Source organism: Chionomys nivalis, chromosome 13 (assembly GCF_950005125.1).
Source record: "Chionomys nivalis chromosome 13, mChiNiv1.1, whole genome shotgun sequence".
NCBI classification, from domain to species: domain Eukaryota; kingdom Metazoa; phylum Chordata; class Mammalia; order Rodentia; family Cricetidae; genus Chionomys; species Chionomys nivalis.
The window spans coordinates 25,923,783-25,944,471 of NC_080098.1; the positions used below are offsets into that span (position 1 = coordinate 25,923,783).

Below are 20,689 nucleotides of genomic sequence, written 5' to 3' on the forward strand. Positions count from 1 at the left end.
TCTTTACTCCTTTAATCTATGACTCTCTGTATTCTTTCTTCTCTCTCATAAGCCCATGTACATTTATCCAACTCCGTGACCCATTTAGAGGTCTTTTTCATCTAAATTTGTCTTTATTGCATATATGTAATCATTTTATAACCAGGAGTGCCTCTTTTTTGTTCAATACTAAGAGGGCATGGCTAGAACCAACTCCATAGCTCTGCCTATTTACTTTGCCCAGTCCAACATGGCTGAGGTATGTTCACCACCTCCATGAACCATGCTCACTGCCCCAGCTCCAGAGATGCAGCATGTCTATGTTGCTATTAAGCAGCTAGTAGCATGCTGCTCACAAACCCCATTTAAGTTCAGGACCTCCAAAAAGAGCCAGAGTTTGTGCTGCAAGCACAAACCAGGAAGCCCTCTCTTAAAGAAGTCACATGATTTTTGCTGCTAATGCTGAGTCAGGAAGCCCTTTCTCAATGGAGCCATTCCTCTGCTCACTGCCAGCAAACAGAGCCTACCCATGAAAATGCTGCTGCTAAGAAGCCGTGATTGATTATAGTTGTGTGTGTGTGTGTGTCTAGAATTTCTTCCCAATCTCTCTCAGGTTTTATGTGGATGTAGTTGACCCATGTTGTGTGTCATTTTGTAGCTGGAGACTTCATGCTGCCACTGTACCTTACATGAGCTGGGCAAGGGCCTGGAGATTGAAAGAACATACAAGAGATCTGGGTCATTCGAAAGGAGATCAGCTAAATGCCATTTTTTCAAATTTAGGAAAAACCTTAAATACCTAGCTGCTGCACAAATATCCCCTAGGCAGGTGGGACATTACCACATCCAAGGTAGAGTAAACAATGGCCCTATAACTAACCGCCAGGGGGGCAGAGAGAGCACAGGAACAAACAGGATGTTTTAGCTGGATGGCCAGAAACTGTCCTCAAGATGAATCCCAGGAGCAGGGGTAGACGCATGGGCCCTATAGGTGATGAGACCTCTATGGAAAGGAGAAACTGAGGCATTGGTGATTTATTCGACTTGCCTTATTTCTCAGGACTCCCTGGTTCTGATTCAGCCTCCAGCAATATTTGGTGTAGGTCCTCAAGGTACACCGAATCACTGCGACATTGCCAAATGGCTATCACTGTCTTCCTTCTAGACTTGACAGTTGGGCAATAATCCCCTACCCCTTCTCCCAGGGGAGGAGTTCCAGGTTTCTCCAGGCAGTCACAGATACCTCCTTCTCAGTTTCTTTTGTTTCTCCTTGTCCCCTTTATCAGCTTTCCTACTATGGGCGGTGAACCCTAGAGGTCCTCGTTCCAGCCCTTTGGTGTCTATGCCTCACAGCCTAACACATAGTAGGGAGGTACTCTGCAAATATTTACAGACTATACTAAAATAACATACACTGGGTGGGTTTAAACAACAGGCATCTATTTCCTACAGCTCAGTTACCAACAGATTTGGTATCTGGTGGGCAGTAGCTTCCTACTTCATAGACGGTGTCTGCTGGTTGTGCTGTCACATGACAGAAGGTGAGAGAGGACTCTGGGGACCAATGATGAGGTGTTAATCCCACCTCCATGGTAAGACATACGATAAGACGTCAGCCACTCGGTGTCAGCCTTTCCCTAGTCCTATCACTAAGGGCTAGGTTTCCATAGATAAGTTCAGGAAGATCACAGACATTTAGGTCATTGAAGGCAGCAAAATTCGCAGTCATAGTCTTTTTTTTTTTTTTTTTTTTTAGAAAAGCCAGCATAAAGCACTTTTATTGCAATAATAAAATTTGAAACACATATGTGGTGCAGAGGGCAAGGAACAAAAGCATACTTTCTCTCACCAAATCACTACACAGGACAGCAGAGAGTGAGAAGGAACTGAGGGAGGAAAAGCCAGGAAGCCGAGATTAGCAGAGAGAGCCAAGCATCAGAACCCAGGAGATGCTGAAGCTGTGATGACCAGCATCATCTTCTTAGAGAACACTCAAGGATTTGTAGTGACAACTGTAGCGTCCATTGGGTGGTGAGTCTACAAACAGCACCTTCAATTTAAACTTTCCATTAAAGTTCTTAAAATTTAGGAAGTAGAGCTTGGATAGTTACAAGATTACAAAAGTCCTGAAAATCCATTAGAAAAACCATAGGATGAAAAACAAATTAAGCCAGGTCACAAAGAAGGCTTCAGAGGTCCCTGCCGACCCAGGGACAGGGACTGTAGTGTCTAACACAGCAGTAAAGGGACCTGCTTTACAAGGCAGACGGTTTCAAAAGGTGGAGGGCTGTCTCCCTCCCTTCCCACTACAGTTTGGGTAGGGCTTTCAATTTAACAAGACTTCCCGCACTGGAGAAAAATCCAGCCCTCAACAGCATCTTGAATCTGCTATGGCTTTGCAGCACATCAGCAAGAATGTCTTAATATATAATAGATAAATTTTTCATCCAAAAAATTAAAATAAAATAAAAATTCGTGCAAATCCCACCCCCAACACCAATTCCTATTCTAAAGTTAACCCATCTCTTGTGCTGTTAATACTTGACAATATACTTCATTGGAAACCTAGATCTGAAAGACTGAAATTGAATCTTTACCCCAAAACAAAATAACTTGAGGTTTATGGCATATAGTTTAGGTCAACACACACACAGAGAAGGAAGAGGACATGGAGGTGTCCGAAGCAAAGCCGAGTGACGGAAAACATTCAGTCGGGTAGGTGTCTATACAAAGAGTGGTGGGCATCAGGAAAAGCTCCATATGGATTCGTGTGCACCCGTCTGGAGGTGCCAGATCCCTCCATGGCAGATCCATGTGCAAGGAGCTAAGGGAGGAGGCCACTTCTGTCATTCCAGTTTTAGAAGCTTCACATCAAAGACCAGAGTGGCATGTGGTGGGACGATGCCTGGGTGCCCCGTGGCTCCATAGGCATAATTTGGGGAGATTGTCAGTTTGGCTCTCTGACCCACACTCATCTGGGCTACCCCTTCTTCCCAGCCTCGGATCACCTCCTGCTTGCCTAGCATAAACTTAAAAGGCTTGTTTCTGTACCGAGAGGAATCAAATTTCTTTCCATCTTCAAGCATCCCCGTGTAGTGCACCACGCAGGTCTGGCCGCGCTTCGGGAAGGTGCGCCCGTCTCCAGGAGAGATGGTCTCCACCTGCACTCCCATGGCGGCGCTGGCGGCGGCGTTAGCGGAGGAGGAGGAGAAGGACGCGGGCGGTGGTGCGGCGGGCGGCGTGCAACCGGAGCAGACCTGGCGGCGGTTCAGTGGCTCGGCTTCCCACAGTCTTTTTTTAAAAAAACAAAAATAAACAACTTTTGCACTAAATTTGAATATCAACTTTCTATATGCAGGGTCATTATTCTGGTATGTTGGGTAAATGCTGGTCAAAATCCTGAACTATACTCATGAGTGGGTGGATACTGACTTGCAAACATTTTAGCTATTTAGAATACAAAGTAAGAAGTTTATGCTTAAGAATAACTCCATCCCTGTACCCAGTTATGTTAATATAACAGAAAATTGGTAATAGCGAAATGACAACAGAGCTGAAGGACCTATGACCGAACAGGGCTTTGATGTGGAAAGGAACACCAGTTAGCAGAATGGAACTGTGCTCGATGATAGCCCCCCTCTGCTGATGCAATGTATGAGCCACACCGCCCTTCATGGCTTCACTCTCCATCTTCCCACTGAGTTCTCTGCTCCCTATAGTGCACAGGATCAATTACATGCTCCAAAATTTATGTCAGTCTTCCTGGGAACCAAAACTTTTCTGTGACATTGTAAACTGGAAGAGTGAACTCCTGAAGGGGAAAATAAAAAATAAAAACAGCAGGAAATAATGCTTGCTTTCTGACTACTACCGCCTTCTGCTGTGTGTGTGTGTGTTCATGTGTGTGTTTGTGTGTGTGTACAGTTCTTGACAGAAAGACTAAAGGAAATGGCTTAGATCACTTAGATGGAGCCATTTGTTGGAATCTGAAAGAGAGTGGCCCAGACACCCTGACTCTATGGAACTAACATCTATCCATGTTCAAGTCTCTTCTATATAATACTGTAGCATTTGTTGTGCAGGTGGGTGGCTCTGTAGGTAAAATAGTTACAACCTTAAGGATTCAAGTTTGAGCTCTCTAAATCCATATTTAAATAGGCAAACTGTAGTAGTTCATTCTTATAATCCCAGTGCTGGAGAGGCAGAGTCAGGAGGGTCCTGGGGTTTGTTGAGTATAACCAAACCTGGAATTTCAGGTCCAGGGATAGACCTAGTCTCAATAAAAAATATTAAGGTGGACAAATATTAAGAAAGACAATCACTGTGGACCCCTGGCCTCTACACATGTATGAGTCTGCCTGAAGAACATGTGTACATATACAAATACAGATAAAATTAAAAAGTAATAAAATAAAATCCTGCAGCATTTGTATCAGCTTTGGCACATTCTCCTGAGTGCTGAGTGCAAGTCTCCCTAGGTGACTTGTAATTCTTAATATTGTGTGGGATGGTTAGTTCTAATTGCCAACTTGACACAACCTAGAATCACCGAGAATAGAGCTCTGAAGGAATTACCTTAATGTATGTTTATGCAGGGTTAATTACTAATATCAGTTGATGCAGGAAGGTCCAGCCCACTGTGGGTAGCACCATTTCCTATACAAGGAAAAACAGAGAATTTGAACTGAGCAGTAAGCTTGCATGCATCCATTTCTCTTTGCTGCTGACTGTGGATGTGACTAGCTGTTTCTAGCTTTTGCCACTGTGACAAAATGATGGATTGTAACTTTTAACCATAAACTGCACAAAATTTTCTCTATGTTGAGTTTTGGAAAGATATTTGATCACGGCAACAGAAATGAAACTACGACACCATGTGAGTGCTGTGTAAGTATTTAGTACCGTAATGTCTAAGAGTTAACAACAGGCCAAACCTCTGTTCATGCGCAATGCATATGTGTTTAAACTTTTGACTTGTGCTTGTTTGAATTCCTGGGTTCTGGGAGCCAGTGATATATGTTCATCACCTCTCAGAGACGCTTTGGTTGAGGGGACAGATAATCACGTCACCATCATTGGTTACCTTGAAAACATCTTGTCACCTATTTGGATTTTAGTTCTCTCTTTTGTAGAAAGAGTAGCTTAAACCTTCATTCCAGTGTCCCAGTTTTTAATATGTTGATAAAATTGTTATGATAAAGCATTTCTTCTTTACCATCTAAGTTTTACTTTGTTATAAATATAGGTGGCTAATAAATAGTAAATGACTGACTTTTACTTCAAAGTATCAGGAAGTGAAATTTCTGCCCTGTTATGTTGTTTGTGTGTGCTGGGGGGCGGGGGGGCTGTGCATGGCCGTGTGTCTGTGAGCATGCTCGTGTGTGTGCATTCACATAGAGCCCAGAGGTCACCATCATATGTCTTTTCTCAATTGCTCTCCACTTAATTTTTGAAAAGGCACGGTGTTATACTGAACTCTTAGTTCATGGGTTTGTCTAGGCTGGCTGGACAGTGAGCTCCAGGGATCTGCCTGTCTCCATACCCTCTCCTTTCCCAGTGCTGAGTGTTACAATTGCACCCCGTGTTCATTTTTTTCCTGTTCGGCACTTTTACTGACTGGGGTATCTTCTTATCCCTTACTTTAAGGTTTTAACACTCCAATTATTGGCTAGTGACATAACAAGAAGGGACATTAAATGAGATGTGTTGAAGTTTCCTCCACAACATCCTGTATGACATGAAAGCTATAGAGAGCTTTTTGGGTTGAAAAGTCTCTACCCTACGCAAAGTTTTTCATGTGCCATTTTTAAGAAACACACTCTCTAAAACACCAAAATCCCTTCTTTTTATTTAACTGTTTTCAAGTCATTGTAAGTAAAGTGCCATTGGTAGCACAAATGATTCACCTTTCCCATGGCTCTGTGGTGTTGGCTATTGGTTAAATAGATGAGGTATCAACTGCCCTGCATTGTGGTATGTCATTTATGAGTCTAAAATATTTGTAACCATAGATTGAAAAGCCACAGAAGGAACGGATCAGAGTAACAAGAAACATGGTGGATGATTTGTCAATAGGAAAAAAAAAATAAGCAGTGGAAAGTGTAGATGGGTGCAGAGGATGACACATCTTCCAAGTGAGTTAATGGGGACCTGAATTTTGTTGCAAAGTGTCATAATGACTGGTGTGGGGAGGTCCTTCTGTCTGTGTGTTGCTTTTCATGGTTAAGATAGGGCAGAACGTAGGTAGGCGGGGAAAACGGAACTGAATGCTGGGAGGATGAAGGCAGAGTCAGGGAGACGCCATGGACCCACCGTCAGAGTCAGACATGCTGGAACTTTGCCAGTATGCCACTGCCAAGTGGCAAAACACAGAATAATGGAGATGGGTTAAATTGAGATGTAAGAGTTAGCTAATAAGAAGTTAGAGCTAATGGGCCAGGCAGTGATTTAATGAATACAGTTTCTGTGTGGTTACTTCAGTTTTGGGTGGCCGGGACAAACAAATGACAGTCAGGGAAGAACTGGGGTTTCTGATGATTTAATCTGATACTCAGGCCTAGAACTCAACTCCTGTGTCTGGCTGGTGGTTATCACATGGCCATGGCTGAACAGGTTTTTCTGTAGTATGGATCCTGAGATGTTTCAAATGGATTACAGTTTAAAGGATAGAATGGATTATTGGGAATGCTTTTTTAAAATATATGATTTATGGACAAATACAGATAACTGATCTTAAATGTTCTTGTTACAATCCTTGAGCTCAATTATAGCGCAGTTATCATTCCCGAGTCCTCTGAACTGCGCCCTTGTACTGCGCTCTTTAGCTTCAACAGCTGTTCATTAGCTCAAGAGGCCTTGCCTTTCTATTAATCACAGTGTAGTGGATATAGGAAAAGATATTCACTCTGCACAGCTGCTACCTCTTTGGAACAATTCTTTTTTTTTTTTTTATAATGTTGACCTTTTGGAAACGAGACAGAACTTTCCCAAGTTTTATTAACTATGCTCTGAGAAGCCATTACTCTGTTTTTCTTTCTTGTGATGATATTTTCAGGGGCGCTTGCAATAAAACCTTCCATAATGCCAGCAGACTGGACAATGGAAACCCAAAGAAAGGTCTTTATTTCACCAAAGAGTGGAAAGGGAAGAGAGAGAGAGAGAGAGAGAGAGAGAGAGAGAGAGAGAGAGAGAGAGAGAGAGAGAGAGAGAGAGGAGAGAGAGAATCTCTTATGGAAAGGCCATTTGATTATATTTTTAAGCACATGAATAATGATGGTCCTTAGGGCTCTAAAATACCTTTGGGTTCAAAGGAAAGAGTATTGTTATCTAGCACTGGCATTTAGGATACAGAAACAGAGATGCATAAGTGTTGATGTAATGGTTACCATTTTCTTTATTAACTCGACATAAATTGAGGTCATCTAGAAAGTGGGAACCTCAGTCCAGAACACAACTCTTTCATACTGGCCTATAGGCAAGTCTGTCAGGCATCTTCTTAAATAAGGATTTGTGTGAGCGAGATCAGCCCACTGTGGGCAGTGCCATCCCTGGGCAGGTGGTCCAGGGAGGTGTAAGAAAGGAGCTGAGCATGAGCCAGGGGAGCAAGTCAATGAGCAGCATTCTTCTAGGATCTCTGCCTCAGTTCCTGCCTCAAGGTTTATTTCCTGCTTAGGCTCCTACCTTGGCCTGCCCTGATGATGGGCTATAAAGTGTAAGATGAAATGGAGCTCTTCCTTTTCAAGCTGCTTTGGATCACGGTTCTCATCACAGCAATAGAAGGCAAACGAGGACTTTTGACATTGCAGGGTGGGTCAGAAGCAATGAGAGCTGTAGTAGCTGTTCTCTGTTGCTATCACAGAGTATTAAGGAAACTGTGATTGTACTGTATATATATTTTTTGTTTACAAAAGAAAATAATTCCTAATGGTTGGTCTGTGTGTGCCCACAAGTCGCTGTTGGAGGGTGCCACGTAGCAGTGGCACATGTTTTTGACCTAGTCATTTTGGTAAACTGTGGCTTAGCAGGGGAAAACAGGGACTGGAGAGATGGCTCAGAGGTTAAGGGCACTGACTGCTCTTCCAGAGGTTCTAAGTTCAATTCCCAGCAACCACATGGTGGCTCACAAGCACCCGTAATGAAATCTGGTGTCCTCTTCTGGAGTGCAGGCATATATGCAGACAGAACACTGAATATACAATAAAAATAAATAAATCTTTTAAAAAAAAAAAAACCCAGGAAAACAGCTTTTTGAGAGACTCTCATGCTATGGGGAGAACATTCTGAAAATGTCTCTCGTCTTATGTGAGAGTATTTGAGGAAAGTGGTTTCAGTGAGTCCCTGAGAGGTTTTCATACTTCACATTCGGAACCCTTTCTTTCAATCTGGAAATATGGAACAATCAAGTAGTGTGGCAGAGGGGAGAGCCTGTGTTGCATATACAAAGAGCTGCACCTGGCGATCGGTGAAACGGAACTGCTGGGAGTCTGGGGAGAGAAACTGATAACACAGACTTCAGCAAACATTGACGAGCCTGATAACAGTGCCTGAAAATAGAAAGTTTGGGGTTCATCCAAAACTTTCACCATCTGGGTTACTACAGCCACTAAATCCAGACTGCAAAACAGCTGAATTCAGATGCAGCTCCGCACATTGCTAAACCATAAACTATTTCATTAGACATTTCAGAAATAATGACAAATGTTTAGTCACTTGATCCCTAATAATTTATTAGTGATGATTGCATTTAGTGAGAAGGTACTTTTGTACGAACAACAAATTGCCCATTGTGAGGACTTTAGGCTTATCATGTTCAAGTTTTTCTCTGTCTATATGTTGTTATTAATGTGTCATTTTTGTACAGAAATATATTTAAAATAGATGATATGCATATGTATTGGCTAATATGCTGCATGTCTATGTATACATTTTACAAATAACTTGCATATGTATAGGTGATTTATAAGTAAAATGCATATTCTTTGCTTACGTGGGGTTACACTCTGACAAACTCAATGTTGCCTGAAAATATACCAATTTTTACAAAGATTTCATACATACAATCTACTGACAATGACAGTTTAGTTATCCTAGCTTATGTCTGCCAGACATACTAATCTACAGGTGAGCAAAAATCATTTAACGTAAGTATTTTCTATTTTCCTTTATTTTGGACCAGAGGTCTCGAACTTGCTGAAGGATTGTGGGCACGGCTCCACTATACTCAGTGCTCTGCTGTTCTGGGAATAGAACTCGGGGCTCCATGCACACGAGGCAGTGTTGTGAGAGCTTCTTCCGCTCCTTCAGCCAATAGCTGCTGAGATACCAGCCCATTGGGGCGTGGTCTCTCTCTCTTTAAAAATGCTGCCACTGCCCTGGCCTTGCTCTCTGGCCCCTGGCTCGACTTCCGGTGACTAGGCTCCCTTCCTGATTGCGCAGAAGGCTGTTGTCTGGGACAGTGATCTGTAAGTTTTTCCCCCTTAAATAAATAACCATTCTATTAATAATAATTCCAAACTGGTGTGGGATTGTGACTTATGCCTTCAAGTCAGCACTGTCTACCTATAATCTATGTCCTCAGCCTCACAATCCCATTTTATAACATCACATCTTTTTTTATTAGAATATTGGGGCTAAAATAAAACAAAATAGCGAATAAACAAACCTAAAGCCTGCCCGTGACTGCAAAGTGGCCGCTGATATCCTAGTATTTTGAGAGCACTGGACAGCATGTTGTGGACTCAGGAAATGATCAGAATATAATCAGAATCCAGCATACATTTCCATTAAGTATTGTGAAGTAGCCCCATTTTAAAGCTGGAAAGAAACATTTAGCAGTTTGAATCACAGTTAGGTAGAAAATGCATACACACACACACACACAGAGAAAGAGAGAGAGACAGAGACAGAGAAAAACAGAGACAGAGAGAGACATGGGGAATACATTTTTTTTTCTGTAGTTTGGAGGCCTCTCATACAGAGGAAAGACTATAGTTGGGAGGAGTCAGAAGTCCTAATTCAATCTCTGACTCTGAGATACAGTATCATGTACAATATGAAAAGCTACTATCAGACGCTATAAGTGACTGGGGCTGGAGAGTGAAAGGCACACACTGCCTTGGAGAGCTTCCGTGAGCATGTGACTTCAAATGTCGGCTGCCAGGCATGTGCCAAAGTGCACTCGATAGCCTGTGGTGATGTTAAATGGCTTGAAGACCATCCAGCCCATCATTTGCTTTGGTGGATGAGGAATCTGAGGCTGAAGGGACAACAGGATGGTTCCAAGGATTTGAATGAGCTGTGGAGTACTGCTCCTGGAATCCAGTGGTGAATTCTTATATTAGTTTTGATTGTTACTAAAGATTATTTTCCCATAACAGTTTCTTAGGATTTCTCAGGAGTCACCTTCTAGTGTGTTATGGAGAACTGTGCGATCAATGTGCAAAGTGGATAAGGCATTCTTGTAGTGCAATTTCTAATTGGTCTTAATAATAAAAACCCAGAGTCAGATATAGGGGCTAATACTAAAAGATCAGAGAAGCAGAGCAGCCAGCCACTAGTTCTTACCTCTACTAATCCTCAGACCAAAGGGTGATCCTGTCCCTACAAATCCTCAGGCTTAATGTTGTCTTTATGAAACCTCAGACTGAATGTGGTGAGCTCCTGTCTCCTCCCACCTTATATTTTTCTCTCCGCTAAGTCATATCCTTTCTTGTCTCTACCTTCCTAGTGCTGGGATTAAAGGCGCGTGACTCACAAATACTGGGATTAAAGTTGTGAACCACTACCACCTGTCTTCTGTCTTTGTTTTTCTTTTAGACTGGACTAATTTCTTGTAGCCCAGGGTGGCCTTAAACTCATGGGGATCTGTCTGCCCCAGCCTCCGAAGTGCTGGGATTAAAAGTGTGTGCCACCACAACCTGATATCTATGGCTGACTAGTGGCTTAGTTCTGCACTCTGATCTTCAGGCAAACTTTATTTGTTACATAACAAACAAAAGATCAACACATTTGTTTCAGTGATTTTTAACCTAAATTACTAACAGGTTGGTGAATCCTTTCTTTAATTTTTTTTTCTTTCCACTATCTTTCACTGTCCATATCAGTAACATTCTGGAAAGAAAGCAGATTTAAGAGTAGATCTTAAAAAGTTCTTCCAGGCTCCAGATTTTCTTAGATACTTTATTAGTCAGTATTCTCTAGAAGGACAGAACAGAAAACTGATAAACTACACACACACACACACACACACACACACACACACACACACACACAGAGGAGGAATTAGAGTGGCTTACAGGTTGTGGTCTGAGGAGTCCAACAATGACTGTCTCCTGTAGTTGTTCCATCCACAGGACTGGATGTCTCAGCAGTCCCAGTATGGTACTGGAATCCCAGAGAGCTGCCAGTCTTTAGTCTACACTGGGATCTAGAAGAGCGGGGATCTAATCCCTGCGAAGGAATACATTAGCAACAGATCAGATGAACTTGCCAGTGACAGTGAGGGCAAGCAGGCAAAGCAAAAGCTTCCTTCTTCCATGTTCTTTCATGTGGGCTGCTCCTGGAAGGCGTGGTCCAGATTTAGAGTGGGTCTACTCACTTCAAAATATCCAATCAAGAAAAAGCCCCCACAGGCATGCGCAGCTGCTTTGGGTTTTAGCTGTTGGTTCCACATGTAGTCAAGTTGACAACCAAGATCAACCAGCATGAATGTCAAGAAGAGATTGATGATGGTCTTGGTGGAACTCACTGGAAGAAGCACTAAAGGATGCATTTGCTCTGAATAGTGGTTTTGAACAGACAGAAAGTCTTTCATCTGTCTGGGAATCTGATGAACCACTGTCGCTCAGTCTATTAGTTAATTTTCTGACCACTACAGCACAATATCTGGCGAAAGCAACTTAGGGACAGAAAGACTTGTTTTGGCTCAGGGTTTGAGGGTCAATCAAGCTCACCGTGTGTTGTAAAAGGTGTCAGGGGCTTCTGGTCACATTGTGCCCATAGTCAGGAAGTGTGTAGCAATGGTGTCTGCTTTATTGGTTTTATCCAGTCCAGGATCCTGGCCCATGAAATAGTGCCTGCCACCCACATTCAGATTAGATTTTCTCTTCTCGCCTATGCCTCTCAGGAACCATGCTTACAGATAGAACCGGAGTTTTGTTTCCTTGGTGATTTGAATCCTCCCACCAGATTACCCATCACAACCACATCCCTAGAAAACACATACATGACCATGTGCATGATGTTGTAAGCAGGGCTGCAGAAGATCAGCAACTCCTGGAGCTTGTGTGTTGTCAGCTCTACCACTATGTTTCCGTGTCTACCCAGAGGAGGAAGTTATGTTCATGACTGACAGCTCAAATGCACAGATTGGTGTGACCCGTTTATATAGATTCTTCTCTTTAGCTTGGTTTCATGTCGCTGACAATAAGGCTAAATCTGTTTCAAATATGTTCTTAATGTTCTCCTTTGGTTGGGAAATGTAACCAACACCTGGATATGGGATTCCAAACACATATGGTGTTAATTTAAATATTTTTATTACTTCATTACATGTCTTTCTGTGTGAGTGTGAGAGAGAGAAGGGGGAGGGGGGAGAGAGAATAGGGTACCAGATACCCTGGAAATGAAGTTGCAGGCAGCCATGAATGAGTCGCCATGCCGTGATTGCTTACTTGGTGCTTTGCTGGTGCTTTTATTGACTCGTGTCATTACCTTTTGGGAAGTCATAATGAGCCTCACTCAGTGCTATTGCTTTCATTGGAGACATAAAGAAATCAAGGCTTGGAGAAGAAACCAGCTCTAGCATCCACATGTGCAGTGTAAAACAGGAAGCGCTGATGAGAGTATCACTCTGAATCTCTCCATCTGTCTGTACAGAGCTACCTGCATCTAAGTGTCATGGATTCACGCAGAGGATGAGGCAGAGAGCAGAGGTTGTGTGTCTATGTAGTGTGACTAACTGTTTCTTAGTCATAGATCGGAGTTTTCCTGTTAGTCAGTAGAAGTTTTTGCTACTCCTCTATTGCACTCCATGGTAATAAACTCTGGTACAGCCTTTGAATTTGGATTCAAACCATTTCTCAATGTAAGTCATAGGGAAATCCACTCACGTTCTGAATTTGAAGAAAAAGAAATAGGAAACATCCATCGGGGAGGGGAGGATTGTAGTTTATTTGAAGATTTTAAATGACTATTAGTTGGGTAGGGATGCTGCAAGCCAAACAGCACCAAGACCTCAAAATATCTTTTATTTTTATTTTTGAAAAAATATCTTTATAATTGGCTGACAAAGTGAGTGAAAAAAATCATGGTTTGAACAAACAAATCGTGTTAGTTCCAGGAATGTGTTTATTGGTGTAAATCAGTCAGTGCTCATTGATTGCAAAAGATTGTCCATGCTTGTGTCTTTGTTTATAGCAAGACTAAACCTGGAGAGTAGAAACCAAGTTTGAGTATCAAGATTCCTCTACACGAGGAGGACAATGAGTTGATTGAAATGCTATGAGTGATATACAATAAGTGATAATGAGAGTCATAAATTTTCTTCGAGGGAGCTTTTTGATATTGCTTCCATGCCCATGATAGTGACACGCAAACACTTGCTGCAAGGTGGTTTCGAGTGGAATAAGATCTGACACAGCAAAAAAATGTAAGTGCATGCTCCTGTTAGATGGTGCCATGTTGAGACGGATAAGTAGGAGGGCAATTCGTTCCCTAGAACAGCTGCTTTGGACAATGATTCCCTTACTTTACAAGCTCACGAATTCATGCAAGTCTCTCATTAGTGTTTGGGAGAAAAATAAAAACTATCTTATGTCTTAGTTTGGAGCAGTAAGGGTTCACAGTGGGAGCTTGCAGTGGAGTGGGGCTTGGAACCTAACTTTTTGAGATGATATCAGAGAGCTTCTGAAATCTGATTCATTTCACAGGCTTGTTGTTTGTTTTGTCTGTTTGTTTATTTGTTTTGGTCTATATTTTTGAGAGAACAAGTGAATACTAAGAAAGATTTGCAGGAATCTGACTCAAACACAGCAATTATCTCCTTGCAGGAGAACTCTTCTATACACAGTTTGATCTAACTGTGACAAGAAAGGGGCAGTGGTCCATGAGTAACTGAGGAGACTGTCTAATTTTCAGTTTTGTTCGCAGAGATGCTTTCCATCGTCAGTGGATTCCAGACAAATACTGGCGAGTGACTTCTCTGCCCTATTTAAATTGCCCCATGGCTTGCAATATGTTAATGAAGGGGACTGATAGCCTTGGCCAAGAAAACACCCTCAGCATCATTCTTACTACTTTGTGCCTGCTTTGTTCCAGCCACCCCATCTTTCAGTGCCCTGAGTAAACTGAGCTCTACCTCCCATAGTCTTTGCATAGGTTCTTCCATGATGTATCCAGCCATAGTCACCTTTATATAGTTAGTCCAATGTATTCCAAATATAGAGATGTCTTAGCTTAAGGGCCATTCAGTTACTTTTATATTGCTATGACCAAACATCTGGCAGAAGCAGCTTAGGAGAGAAGAGGTTTATTTAGGCTCAGAGTTCAGGGGATACAGTCCCTCATGGTAGAGGCATGACAAATGGAGTAGCTTGATCTGTATGACAGGAGTTTGTGCGGCCATTGTTCGCATCTTGATGGATCAGGAAGCAGAGCAATGGGACCCAGCAGTGGAGCATGGCTGTGCTCTGTAAGGCTATGCCCCAGCTACCCACCTTTGCCAGCCATGCCTCCCACCACAGAGTTCCCCAAACTTCCCAAGTATCCAAACGCATAAGCCTAAGGGTGCATTTCCTGCTCAAATCGTAACAGCGCTTCCATAGAGAATTTCGTTGATGGCTACTAAAACTGGATCAATTCCTTTATTACTTTATTAGGGTCTAGTTTTCCTCCCTTTAAAGGCACTAATCTTGATTTGTAGCTATATTGTTCTTAGTTTAATAATTTGATTGGACTACAACTGGACAGGGACAGAGGTTGTGACTAGCACACATGATTAAATACAGTCATTTTTTAAAGAAAAAAATGAATACAAAACTTGGCTAAACGTGATGTTTGCTAAGCAAGATGAGCAACATGAATTAAAGAGAAGACATGATTTGGAGAATTCAATAAAAAGGTCATTAGGGATGTGATGATATATTTTTATTTATTTTTTATTGGGAGCAATGCAGCTCCTGGCTCTCCACTGCTTCTGACAAGGAATTATGGAGGTAAGGTGGAAAGACCTGAGAAGCTGGCAGAGCAGGAAGCCTTGAAACCTTAGCTGCTCTGCAGGAATCACGCAGTCAGAATATGATTTCAGTAGTTACTTAGGAATTGTGAAGTTTGAAAGTTTACACCTTCCAGAGAAGGCTGGAAACGTAAATATGGTTATTTTCTGGTAAGATGTGATGGTAGCGTCCTTCTCCAGCATGCCCTCCATGGGCAGCTGCACACATGCATCGGGACCTGGCATGTGCCTGTCACACAAATATCAGGAATCTCCCCTGGCTGACTGCCGCTGCTTATATTACATGTATATGATGAAGAGGTATTAGACAGTGCTGTTTGCTGCACTACTGCAGATCTCTTAGACTCCAGATGAAGTGATTCCCAAGACTTAGAGGGCTTGTGCCCTTGATCCTTCCTACCCAGCCCCCTGTTCTTCATTTACAGTAAGACATAAATATTAGGATATTCAAGAACAACTATATATGGAGGAAATTAGAAAGTAACCATACATGCTTAGAGGAATTCTCAGAAAATAACTTATTAGACGTTAAGTTTGCACTTCAGACTGTTGTTGATGTAAAGGAAACCTGCACTAGTAAATTCTCTCTCTCTCTCTCTCTCTCTCTCTCTCTCTCTCTCTCTCTCTCTCTCTCACACACACACACACACAGAGAGAGAGAGAGAGAGAGAGAGAGAGAGAGAGAGCGCCCCTCAGGAAAAATGGGTTTCCAGAATTATCGCATCATTAGAGTAGAGTCAGGTGTCCAATTTTCAACCAAGTTTCTAAAGACGTACAAAGATTGAGAAAATATTATCCATTGATATCCATCTGTCTTGGAAAGAGACTTGGAGGTAGGTCTACTAGAAAAAGACTTTAAAACACAAAGGCTCTAAAAGGAATTGAGGAAAATATCAAGAAGGGACTTATGGACAAAATGTAAATATCAGTAAATATGTAGAAAAGTAAATATAAACTTCTAAAAACCCCTGGAGGTGAAAAGCACAGTAACTGAAAAGAAGGATTTACTACCAGAGAAATTTAAAGGGAGGCGAGAGTAGATACAAAGATCAATGAAGTAAAACCTTTGCTCTTAATTGCAGTTTCTTCACATGGCAGGTTTCCCCCTTTATTCAAAAGAGATTCTTGCTGGGCGGTGGTGGTGCACGCCTTTAATCCCAGCACTCGGGAGGCAGAGGCAGGCGGATCTCTGTGAGTTCGAGACCAGCCTGGTCTACAAGAGCTAGTTCCAGGACAGGCTCCAAAACCACAGAGAAACCCTGTCTCAAAAAACCAAAAAAAAAAAAAAAAAAAAAAGAGATTCTTTTCTCATACAATATATCCTGACTACAGTTTCCCCTCCCTCTACTCCTCCCAGCTCCTCCCCACCTCCCCTCCAATCCAGATCTATTCCTTTTCTGTCTCTTTCTGTCTCTCATTAGGAAAGAGTAGGCTTCTAAGAGATAATAACAAAACATGACACAATAGAAATATAGTATGATAAACCAAAAACCATGATATCGAAGCTGGACAAGGCAGACCAAGAGAAGGTACAAGAATCAGAGGCCCACTCACTCACACACGTAGGCGTCCTATAGAAATTCTAACCTGAAAGCTATAATATGTACCCAGAGAGCCTGTGTAAGCCCATGCAGGTCCTGAGCTTCCTGCTTAGTCTGTGAGTTCATATGAGCTTTGCTCAGTTCATTTAAGGGACGTTTTATCCTGGTGTCCTCTATCACCTCTGGCTCTTACCCTCTGAACACCTACTCTTCTGTAGACTTCTGTGAGCTCCAAGGAGAGGGATTTGATAGAGACATCTCATTTAGAGCTGTGTGTTACAAAGTATCTCTCTATGTATAATGTACGGCTGTGTGTCTCTATATTTGTTTCCATCCGCTGCTGGAGGAAGTTTCTCTTATGATGACTGAATAGGGCACTGATCTACGAGTATGTAGCAGAACACCATTAGGAGTTGCTTTATTGATGCTTTTTTTTTTTTAAAGGACAAGTAGTATTTAGTTTTACCCTTGTTTCCTGGGTATCTATTCTCTAGTTCTTGATAACCCAAACAGTGTCAGGTATGGGCTCCATCTCGTGGATTGGGTCTTAAGTTAAACCGGATATGAGTTGGTTACTCCCACAAGAAATGTGTCCTGTCATATTTTGCAGGCAATGGGTTTGTCACTGGGTTGGTGTTTCCATTTCTCTTTTGGTAGCCTGCAGAGTACCTTCCCATACCAAAGACACTAGAGCACAGGGGTGAAGGTTCTATGTAGGTACCAGCCAGACCTCTCCATGTTCCATGAGTGACGTTGGTGCTGTCTTCAGCAGTAGAGCCTTGCTGTCTGTTTCTGGAGAGCAATCTATTGTCTGGGCAACTGCCTGGGTTATTTGGGGATTTTCATGGGACCCCTTTGGCCAAAAACTCAATTGGATGTGGACCAGTCTTGGTACTGGATGTTTCATTTAATGACAAGAGATAGCCAGCTGGGACACTATCTCCTTCATCATTTAGGGACTTCATTAAGACTACCTTCATATGTTTTAGGAAGTTTCCACTGCACTAGGTTTCCATACCACCTCTCAAATGCTTTTCAACTTTAGCTGTCTCTCCCCCTATTCTCTTCCTCAAGTCCATCTCCCTCTCCATCCCCACCTGATCCTCCTGGTCCTACACCCCATCCCTAGTTTACCCATGAAATCTATTCTATTTTCCCTTCCACGGAGACCTGTGTATTCCCCTCTAGTCCCTTTGTTTATATTTAATCTCTCTGAGTCTATGGATTGTAGCTTGGTTATCAATTACTTGATAGCTAATATCTATATATTTATGAATATATGTGATATTTATCTTTCTGGTTACCTCTCTCAGAGTTTTTTCTAGTTCCATACATATGCCTGCAAGCTTCATGATATCATTTGACAGTTGGGTAACACTCCTCTGTGTCAGTGTACATTTTAGTTGTCCCTTTTTCTGCTGAGGGACATCTAGGTTGTTTCAAATTTCTGGCTATTATTAAAAGAGCAGCTATGAACATGGTTGAGCAAATAAAAAAAGCATAAAAGAGAAAAAAATATCTAGAAGATCCCAGAGAGCCTTCTATACTTCCAATTCCGATTAAGAAAATTCCTGCTTCACTTTGCTGTCTGTTGAGATACCAGGTGAGAGGACTGAGCTTCCATCAAGACCACAGGTACAATCCACAGGTACAATACAGCCTCAAACAGCAAATGCTGTTGTGGATATGACAGCAATATGGGCTATTGCGTATTGAATGCTTGCCATATGTCAGGGGCCGTCAGTAACTTACTGAATCTTCACCCTGATTTGATTAATCGAATCTATGTTGACTTCACAGTTCAGCAAAGGAGGTGAATAGTTGAAGGAGCTGGAGCCTGGACTCAAGACCAGGGACGAATGACTCTCGGAAACTCTTATTTTGAACACTAGCTGTTGGACATATTTTTATTTATTTACAAAATCTGCAGGAATGACATTACTAATAAAAACCAAGAGACAAGTTTCTTCCTACTCTCTTCTTTCCCTCTGTGGACGAATAATTCACCTGGAAACAAATGGGAGGTTTGTATTAGAGAAGAAAAACCATGTTGCATATTCCTTGATCTTAAGTTAAAGAGTACCTTTATACAATGCCTCATAGCCAATATGGCTGCCCAGGGTGGGAAAGAGAGGCACTCATGGTGCTGTATCCATTTGAGAAATTAAAAATGAACACAGGATCAGAGAACCCCTTGGCCATTCTGTAACCATAATGGTTTCCATGTTTATGAAAGAGACTAATGACTGAAATTGTATCAACATTTGCGGCAGAAGGAATGCCAGTTGGAAATTAGATTTTTTTTCTCTCGTGTAGTTAATGAGGTCTTTTCTCAAGGTGTGAGAGCCTGGTGTGTTAAGGGAACTCACTAATTCCGTTTCTGCATTTTCATCTGCTAAGGCCTACTCTGAAATTTTAAGCTGTGTCTTTGTGACAAGGGGAGGCTGGAGATGACCTTAAAAAGATTGTCAACGAAAGTGTTTATCTGAGGATGCAGTTCCGAAGAGGAATCTCTAATTAGATAAACTATGAAGTGTTTCCAATGCATAAACAGATGTCACATGCCAGCTGAGCTGAACTGCGGATAGAAACAAAAATCCTTATTTCATAACCCCTAGATGACATTCTCTGGAGACCAAGCGGATGTCAGATGGCCTCTCAAGCTAACTCAGCTGCTGTTTTTCCTTTAAATCCCCATAGAAGAGTCACAGGGCCCGGCTGGTTTACAGGAACGTGTTGAACACGGACAATTCTTGATCGATTACAAATGCAATTTCATGGTTGGAAAAGACTTTTAGTATATGTGCATAAAAACATAAGCATCTCCAGGCAGCGTTAGGGACCCATTCTGGCACTTTGTGAATGAGTTTCTTTAACTCTGGGCAGATGTTATGGGGGTAAGTCAGGAATCTTCACTGTCTCTGTGGTTGGTTCAAGGCAGCGAGCAATGTCTGTGATGAGGGCTTGCTGACCAGCCTTCTCCCACTCTCCACCCCTAGGAACTCTTGGCGGTCTACCCATTCCTCAGCCTGACAATTTGCTGGATGGAGATAAGGTATATTGTGACGAGGCTGATAAGGTTCTTAGAAAGAAAAATTTCGAGCTCAAGCAAGATAAATGTAGGCCCAGTTTTAGGAATGATAACATCTGACAGAGTAGGTGTTAAAAAATGACGGTGGAAAGCTGGGGTTGCCACGGGGGAGCTCTGGGGTGGAGTTGGGGTGGATGCGAGAAACAAGAAGTCCTTCAAAGCTGTTTTCAGAGGATTGCCACAGTCGGTGTCCTGCTAAATCAGTATGGGTCCCTTTTCCTACAGTACTAGCAACTGCGTCCAAAGCATTCTGCATACGAGGCAAGTGCGCTATTCCCAAGCTATAGCCCCATCCATTCAGTGTGATCTCTTGATCAAAGCTACGTTTTCTTCACCAGCTTTTGTGTGTAAAAGCCATCCCGTAGGTGAATCAGTTTTCATGAGGCATTTCTTGTCGGTGGAAGCACAGCAGCCTCTAACAGCCTCTAACTCCTCTGTGTGACTTCTGAGTGACTTCCGTGTGCTAATACAGTGTGTACAAAATTGAAGTGGAGAGAAAGCAGAGGAGTCCTCCCCAGCTCTTTTATAACAGGATTTTATGTTTTCTCTTAGAGGTGCAATTACTGAACGGCCCAGGGCTACTAAGTGCTGGGCTAAGCAATTTGCATATCTGATAGGTAAATATTATTGTTATTCTTCTGTGTCTCCATAAGAGTCACAGAATGTGAAATTGTCTCTCTGCAGTTGGAGAGTTAGAAGTAACCAAGGCAAACTGCCTTTCTCCAAACTCCCCATGCTCTGCTATGCACATATACTGCCGGGTGCTTTGGAGAAAAAAAAAGTCAGGAAAAAAAATCATTTCTAGTCCCAATAAACACTATAACAATTTGCTTATTTCTTTCTATA

At 42.2% G+C, this 20,689-nt stretch overlaps 1 protein-coding gene across 1 annotated transcript in view; it reads right to left on the bottom strand.

Moving 5' to 3' along the window:
• Positions 1–2,443: 2,443 nt before the first annotated feature.
• The window catches only part of LOC130886122 (FK506-binding protein 4-like), a 185,743-nt gene continuing 167,497 nt past the window's right edge, over positions 2,444–20,689 (bottom strand). The window contains 2 exon segments of the mRNA XM_057788024.1: positions 2,444–3,234; positions 3,236–3,270. Coding sequence (XP_057644007.1) covers positions 2,826–3,234; positions 3,236–3,270 — 444 coding nt within the window. The 3' untranslated portion in view covers positions 2,444–2,825.